Source organism: Pelecanus crispus, chromosome 3, assembly GCF_030463565.1.
Source record: "Pelecanus crispus isolate bPelCri1 chromosome 3, bPelCri1.pri, whole genome shotgun sequence".
In the NCBI taxonomy this organism is placed as follows: domain Eukaryota; kingdom Metazoa; phylum Chordata; class Aves; order Pelecaniformes; family Pelecanidae; genus Pelecanus; species Pelecanus crispus.
This window is the reverse complement of record NC_134645.1, coordinates 76,753,481-76,762,219: the sequence shown is the minus strand read 5'-3', so window position 1 is coordinate 76,762,219 and position 8,739 is coordinate 76,753,481. Positions and strand designations below refer to the sequence as shown.

Sequence of the window (8,739 nt, the reverse complement as noted above, 5' to 3'; positions counted from 1 at the left end):
TTGAAAGGTCTGCACACGATTGCGAAAATGAAGCTGAAACAGTGTCTCCAAATAAACTGAGGATTCAATGGCTCCAGTGAGGGAAACAAGTCAATGGTGGACTGCGTCCACATCTTCAGGAACAGAACAAAACCACCTTCTTAATTTTCACCGTCAGCTGACTTGCAGCCCTGGGAAAGGAGCAGAGGTTGGCACATATCTAGCACCTGTTTTAAACCTTAACATAGACTTCTCAGAAATAATCCAGGGCAATTTGAATAGTGAGGAAGTTAGCATTGCCCTCCACCTCCCTTTCTGTCATGTTTGTCAGGACAGGATTTTAGCCTTCAACCCCAAGAAGGTTGGTCTGGTACATGGTTTGAGCATTAGACTACACCAGTTCTCTTCATTCCCAGTAAAGTGAAAAAAAAAAAAATACACAAAACATCTCCTGAAGTTCAAAAGCATGCATAAAAGTGTGTGCCAGCATCCTGTTTCTTATAGTGGACTGGCTATTATGGGAAAGCTGAAACCTGTAGCTTAAAGCAGCTGAAACCTTAAGCACGATCTCTTTAGTAGTCCAGTATCTAAGGATTCTCCCAAACATGAATATCCCAGAGCAGAGTGCAACACAAATGTCAATAATGAATTAGGTGTCAAATGCCTAAAAAAATACCTAAAAAAGTTCTTTGAGCCAAAACAAGAATACTTTTGCCACAAAAGATGGGTTTCCAAATTAGTACAATACAGGATCAGGCTTTTGTTTGCTCTCCGTCTCCAGCTCAATAGAGCCTGTGTTAAATATTTCACTCAATTTTCACTCACAGAAAATTGAATTATTTCAAGTCACCAGAAGGTAGGTGATGGGGGCTTGAAGTTACATGAAAAAAAAGTACTTGAACACAGGTTTCCCACATCACAAATGAGTGCTTTTACTCAAAGCCCACCGTGGCTGCTGCTTTGGCCGCATTTCAGAATAAGGCAGTGCTGTTGCTGCCACCTTGCCTGTAGTGCCCTGCCTGGGAAGCATTTTCAGCATGACCAGCTGAAACTTCCTTGGTTAGGTTAGGCATCTCAGGAACTGTTTTCAAGAGGGTGTTTTCAGATTTGGGTGCCTACTTTCTGCTGAAACTCACTGCAGGCACCTAAAACCTCATATAAATGTGCCTATAAAGCACAGCTGAATTATGAAGCAAAAGATGTTAAGTTAAAAAAATCATTAACAGGTTTCTATTCTTCCCTAAACATAAAGCTTATTTTCTCATCAGTGGTTGTCCTGGTTAAGGGGAGAGGAACTTCTCCCTTAACCAGGCCAAAGAGACCATGAAAATGACTTGGCAGCCTGAAGCCAACCTGCAGCCAGGCAGAACACAGGACATGGGCAGTGCTCCCTGTGCTCCCACAGGAAATCTGTCATGCAGGTACTTTCATAGCATGCTTTTCTAACATAGGCAGGCTTGACATCCATGTAAAATATAACTCAAAACGCAGCTAGAGGAGGCAGAGAACATCAGCCTTTTGACTGCTAACTCAGTGACGAAAACTCTTGTGCAGGACCAGAGAGACCAGGGTTCAGTCTCCTGCTCCAAACTTTACAGGAAGCAACCTTCAGATGGAAAATACAAGAACACTCCCCTCTTTTTCCCTACCTTTTCCTGGCCATTAAATAACAAAATCCTAATCTTTTTCTGATCCAGTAAATATCAGAATCCTCTCTGTGGGGTAACTAAGTGCAACTGGTAGAACTATGGCAGGAAACCTGAAGAATACAACTTCTTCCCACCACAGTCACACCACATCACTAACAACAACCGAGCTCTTGGAAGAAAGAGATGAGTGAGTGAGTTTTGACTATACAAGCTGGAGAAGGGAACTGAAACCAATCTCTCCCTTCTGCCACAGCTGCTTTATTTCAATAAAAAGCAAACCGGAGAACAAAAACTGTTTGCTTGTGTATGGGAGGATAGGAAGGTGTAATATGTCTCCCAATAACCATGTTTTAAGAGAAAACGACAAACCATTCTCAGTTCTTAAAAAAAAGTAATTTATTCTCATAATTGAGGTTCCTGGCAGTGAATTCGAGCTGACAGAGCCCTGCAAAATGACAAGCAAAACCATGGGTAAGGTTTGCCCGTGTATCCTATTTGCCTCAGACATCAGGCATAAGCATCTCTTTGCCTCAGAGGCAAGCTGGCTGTCACCTCAGGTAGTGGTATTTTGGATTGCATTCAGTCCTAACTCTTCCTGGGCATCAGATAAAGAGCCTAAATGTTCACCTCAGGACTGCAGGTTCTTCTGCAGAGGTGAGTACTTAAAGGTTTGATGTGCTGCCCAAGCTCTTAAATGGATCCAGCCCTGTAATTTGTTCCGTAATAGGATGACCCAGCAGGATTATTTACAGGATAGCATGAAAGCAAACGCCAAAGAAGTGACAATGCAGCAGTACAAAGTTGTTGTATTGATTGTATAAATTGCCTCATTCAACAGTCTTAGGCTGACCATGAATATTTCAGTGTTGTACCTCTCTTCACTTTCACATCTTACGTGTTTCTTGAGTAAACAAGTGATGCTTAGGAAAGCCTTCCTCCCTTAATACAAAATAAGACATGAGTTCCCAAAGAAAGCTCAGCAGCAATCAATCGGAGATTTTAAAATTAACTGAGGCATAATGGAAGACTCCTATAAAACACATCTTCAAAATAATTCTCTAATAGCCTGATGGGCTTATTGAACTGAATTTAAAGGAGGTAATTTTTTTCAAAATATAATGCCACTAGTACAAAAAAAAAGTTATTGAAAATCCTGTGATACTGAAAGAAAATGAAGTTTCAAAATGGCAGTGTTCAGACAGCACTAGGATTTTGTTGTGCTACTACTCTGCCCAAAAAACCAAGAATTTAACAGCAGGTTCCAGAAAAGCTGTCGCAAAGTGCTGCTGGATGTTTCAGCATGTTTCCCTATCGCTTTTATTTTGTGTAATGGTGTCACATAGTTTTGAGAACCAGTTACCAGCAAGGGCCTCATTCACAGATTGTGACTGGGGATGAGACAAGCAGGCATCCACCCTAACAGTGCACTGGAGGAACAAGGTCTGGCCTAGTAAACAGGCAAGGCATGTATAACATGCCATCCATGTGTATAACAGCTGTGAGAGTGACTCTGCCATCCAAGTAGATACCATAGGTGTTAAAACTACTTTTTGAGCTGAAAGCTATTATTAGCAACCCTCTCTGCAAGGAAAGAGAAGAGGCTATGCGGTCAGACACTATTACATCACATGACCAAGTCCACACATGCTGGAGACAGCTGTCTGTAATGGGAAGACAATTCTCCTTATAGCCTTTCTGGCTAATTTTTTTTTCTGTTCTTGGTTAAAATGTTTATATTACAGGCAGTTAGACTTCTCAGAACTTAAACACGAGTATTTGCATGTTCAGATCAGCCTGCAGTATGCAATGTACAGAATTACTGGATAGCATGACCATAGACAAAGTGCGACCCAGAGAAAATCATTGGGAGTGAAACATTTTAAATTAACCTCTGTTTAAGGCTTGATTTGTCAGAGATGCCGAGAGCCCAGATCATACATCCCAATATTCAGAAATCAGCTCTGAAAATGTTTAACTGAAAAATTTCAATCTACCTCTGTCCACAGAACAGGACTGATGATACAGAAAATCTTAAAACTTGTAGTCACAAGCATGCTACATAAATGGAGCTATTATCATAAGCATCTCTGAAGGTAGCTTGACACTGTGTGAAGTGAATAGCAGATTACACATTACCAAAAAAACTTTCCAAAGTGTCCTGGTTTCAGCTGGAATAGAGTTAATTTTCTTCCTAGGAGCAGGCATAGTGCTGTGTTTTGGATTTAGTAGGAGAAGAATGTTGATAACACACTGATGGTTTAGTTGTTGCTAAGTACTGCTTATGCTAGTCAAGGACTTTTCAGCTTCCCATGCTCTGCCAGGTAAACAAGAAACTGGGAGGGGGCACAGCCAGAATAGTTGATCCAAACTGACCAAAGGGCTATTCCATACCATATGACATCATGCTCAGTATATAAACTGGAGGGGGTTGGCCGGGGGGAGCGATCGCTGCTCGGGAACTGTCTGGGTATCGGTCGGCGGGTGGTGAGCAATTGCATTGTGCATCACTTGCTTTGTATATTATTATGATTATTATCATTATTGTATTGTTATTATTATAATTACTATTTTACTTTATTTCAATTATTAAACTGTTCTTATCTCAACCCAGGAGTGCTTCTCACTCTTCCGATTCTCTCCCCCATCCCATCGGGGTAGAGGGAGTGAGAGAGCGGCTGCGTGGAGCTTAGTTGCTGGCTGGGGCTAAACCATGACACAAAGGAAAAGTTCAACACTGTCAGGAAAAGAGACATGCTAGCTTCTTGCCACCTACAGGTGAAACACTAAAATCCTCACAGTCCAGCAGCTAACTGCATCTCGGACTCCAGTGTTTGGAGAGCGAATCACCCCAGAACCAGAACTGACATTAAAGATGAACGGCTTTGGGATTCCAAACTTTGTGCAACTTACGGAATCTTTTCTGGTTCTATTTAAAGTTGAAGCATTTTAAATGCTTCAGTTTTTATAATCAGTCCACTTGACAAGGCTTTGTTTGGTTGTTTTTTTTATGAAGAATAGCTGAAAGATCCCCTTCTTTCTTTTTCTTTTTCTCCTAGTTCCATGCCATCCTTCTGCTAATTACCATTGATAGCAAACACTTTGCCAATTAACCCTGACAGGGTAGTTATGGGTTTGATAGCATTGCATGTCATCCAAAAGGCAGGGAGAATTTATTGATAGTTTCAGACAATTAGCAAGGGGCTGGAAGAGCCCACAATTGCCTAAAAGCTAAATGTTCCACAACTGCTGAGATAAATTATTGAATCAATTAAAACACATGATTGGATGTCTGGAAGTGTATTTAAAGCTAGCAAACAAGCTTCTAGCTGTCATGGAGTAGAATCAAGAAATTAGTGGGAGGAGAAAGATTAGCAAGGTTTTTAGGTTTTTTTTTTAAGCTGTTGGAGTTTGTTCTGTTCCAGCCTGACATTAACATTAGTTATAAATAACTAAAAGCTAGTATTGACTTAAATCAAAAGCATCTGGTAAAGAGTAAGATCTAAAATGACTTTCCTTCCAAAGTGGTTAACTTTTCTAAAAGGCAAAGAGGTTGTTATTGCTAATGCTATAATTGCAATATTAACAATTGGTGGGCAGCAACTTTTCTCTTTTTTTACATTCAGCTGTCCCTGTCATGTTGGACAGAACCTTATCTATGGGCTGGCTTTCCTAGGAGTTCCTGCACTGATCCTTCTGGTTGTTGGCTATGCCCTGAATAACCAGACTTGGAGGCTGGTTACAGGCAAAAAGTCTCCTCTTGAGGAAGAGACTACACCAAACCGGTTACTGCAATGCAAGCTGATCTGCTTTGTCTTGTGCAGCATCACTGGGAGAGCACTGGTTGCTCCAGTAACGTGGCTAGCGGTCACCCTGATAAATGGCTCATATTATGTCTGTGCCATGAGTGAGTATGTCTCCGTGCATTACTATGGAGCTGATCTGAATGTTACTGCTAGTGAACGCAGAAGGATATTGGCTACATTTCCATGCAGTCAGTTAGTTCCTCTGGAGCTGACCCAAGCAAAAGATGAAGTGATTCTCCTACTCCGATACCAGTCACAAGTGAGTAACTTGGGTTGCTTCTGTTGCCTGCGGACCTAATGATGAGAACTAGAGTTAATCTGGCAGGCAAAGTGTTAGGATGAAACAGGATCGGTATCCTCTGCCTTGAGTGCCAAATTTCTGCATGTTTTGAAGCCTGCTTTGCTCCTGTAAGTTGAACTGAACTTTAGGTATATAAATTATTATGTCTGGTTGTCCCATTTGTTACCTGCTACTGGAGGATATATTCTTCCTTGAGTAGTATCTTGAAAAGTACTATCAGGTAAGACAAATGGAAGTTCAGGAGCCAGGGAGGGTATGAAGTTCCTTTATTCAAGCATAAGAAATGTGACTAAAGGGGCCCAGGCTGCGAGAGCTCCACGTGAACCAAATTAAAATCTTGGCTTTTAGATGAGACTCAATTCTAAAAACTTACATACAAAGGAAATAATAGGGGGAACATGAAGTTGTCACTTCAGAGAAAATTGGTTTCAAACAAGCTATAAGCTAATGTAGGCTAGGAATTAGGTGGCTTCTCTTCTCATGGTAATAGCTGTGGAGGCAAAATCCTTAACAAATATACACCAGAACTTCCTTAAACTTGTCAGGAAGAAGTGACTTTACTACATGACTATCTCCAGTAGGTACTGACTGAGTTTGATGGTAACAGACCATTACCAGGCTTATACCTTGTGAACCTTCTTATTCAGGAAAAGCAAGTAAAGATCATCTTAATGGATTTTCTGATGCTCAGAAATTACCACTATGAGTATTTTCAGCTGTAACAGCTTTTTTTCTTTTTTTCTTTGTAAGGTGGCTGGCTGGCTTCTGATTGCTGTGGTAGTCATCACTGTCTTCCTGTCTTACTGCCTGGCAAGCTGTTTCTCCCCACTCAGCTTTCTACATTTCAGATACTGGAGCAACTATGTCCACAATGAGCAGGAGCTCTTCGATGAAGCAACAGACCAGCACTCCAGGCTCTATGCCATGCAGCATGTAAGGAAGTTCTTTGGCTTTGCCCCTGGGAGTGAAAATGTAAAGGAAATCCGTATCCCGTCTCTCAGAGAGTGGCAAGCCATTTCTGGACTGGCCTTTCTCAAACGAGTGGATGAGGAGCACTACGACTACAGCCTCCTCCATGACTGGGCGCTCAAGGAGTCCGTAAATGGAAAATACCTGAAGACTGATGAAGACCCTGTGACCAGAACACAGCTCTGAGTGTCCAAGCCCCCACCAACACCTTGCAGAAAAGCAGGAACGTGTCTAGCTCCACACCAGACCTCAGCTGCTCTGGAACTTTCTGATGCCTTATTACATTGATATATAAAGTACATGAGCAAGTACATCTTGTTAATGTAGTCCTTTAGCACATACTTACAGATGCCTTTCCTGATGGTGTCTGGCTCCTGTGGGATGGGATGGTCTACATCTAAATTGGGGTGGGCTGTTTCAAGGTGCAGCTGTCTGCTTTCTAATACTTGTGCTAAAAGGATGAGTGTGTACTGGGAGAGAAAGTTATTCCCAAATGCTTTTTCTTTCCTCCCATGAAAATTCTTTTAAAAATTAAGCTAGACTTTGATTGGATCCTATGAGTCAGTCCATTCTGTACAGAGTTTAGCAGATAACCAGCTTTGTCTTAGTGACCCCTAGCAGAAATACCTTATTCTTCCTCTTCCACATTTTTCTTGTATTATGTGAATGAAATATACTGAGCTAACCACAAGCTAAGTCTGTGGCTACAGCAGCACAGAAGAAACATATGGGAAACCAGCAACAAAGGCTGGGTCTAGATACAGTGATGAGAGAACTTTCAGTTCTGGTAAGGAGATAAAATGCCCACTGACAGGCACAGGGTGGAGGGCTGCAACGTGTAGCAGCTGTATGAATAAATACCTTACATGAGGAATATCGAGTTCAAATGTATTCTGGCTGAAAGCAATAACAAGGTCAGTCTCCTACTTCTTTTAGATATACTTCAAAATCTTTCAGGTGTTTGTGTGCTTGCCCACTGTACAAACAGCAAATCAAGATGGGAAACATCTCACTGTGCAGTAAGGTTTGCTTTGCCTGTGAAAAACTTACAATTTAGTGATGCTAGTGTGCCCATAAATACTACTGTGATTAAAAACTACTGAATTTAGTGAAAAAAAGGCTTAATGATGTTTTTGTGTTAATTTGGTGTGGTATGATGTGAAGTTACTGCATCTCATCTCCTCTCTCCTGTGCAGATCTTTCTGACTCTAAGGAAAAATGCATACCATAGTTTTTCCTAATGCTTCCTGTGTTGCCTTGCCATGTACATGTGCTACAAAGCCATATGCTAGATTATAGCATGTTACCTGCTGTTAATAAATGACCCCAGAGTGTTGAAGTGGAAAAAAAAAATCTAATTATTTAGTCTATTTTACTAGAAAATACAGGAGCCAGAAGTAAGTTAAATTGCAGATCTTGATAAATGTGTTTGGTCTTGAAGATCATAGAATCATAGAATGCTTTGGGTTGGAAGGGACCTTTAGAGGTCATCTAGACCAACCCCCCTGCAGTGAGCAGGGACAGCTTTAACCAGATCAGGTTGCTCAGAGCCCCGTCCAACCTGACCTTCAATGTTGCCAGGGATGGGGCCTCTACCACCTCTCTGGGCAACCTGTTCCAGTGCTTCACCACCCTCATGGTAAAAAATTTCTTTCTAATGTCTAGTCTAAATCTCTTCTTCTTTAGTTTAAATCCATTATTCCTTGTCCTGTCACAACAGGCCTTGCTAAAAAGATTCTCCTCATCTTTCCTGTAGGCCCCCTTTAAGTACTGGAAGGTTGCAATAAGGTCTTCTCGCAGCCTTCTCTTCTTACCCCAAAATCAATTTAGAATTGCAGTTTGCTCACTTAAAGTGAGAATGATTCTCTTTATGTCCATGGTAAAAGTTTTCTGGAGACTCTGGGCTTCTAAAACGCACTTGAGGGAAAAGCGCTGGCCATATGCCCAGGAAACTGATGTACCTTAAAACTACTCAGTGTACCAAGTACCCATCAGGGTCTGCTGTTGTTTAATCCTCAACAGTCTTAAATTCATCCTT

General features: G+C 41.4%; 1 protein-coding gene across 1 annotated transcript; it reads left to right on the top strand.

The window, feature by feature from the left end:
* Positions 1 to 5,132: 5,132 nt before the first annotated feature.
* CALHM4 (calcium homeostasis modulator family member 4) lies at positions 5,133 to 6,887 on the top strand. The gene is made up of 2 exons (XM_009478129.1): positions 5,133 to 5,690; positions 6,483 to 6,887. The coding sequence occupies exons 1-2, from the start codon at positions 5,133 to 5,135 to the stop codon at positions 6,885 to 6,887; spliced, it is 963 nt and encodes a 320-aa protein (XP_009476404.1).
* Positions 6,888 to 8,739: the final 1,852 nt, after the last annotated feature.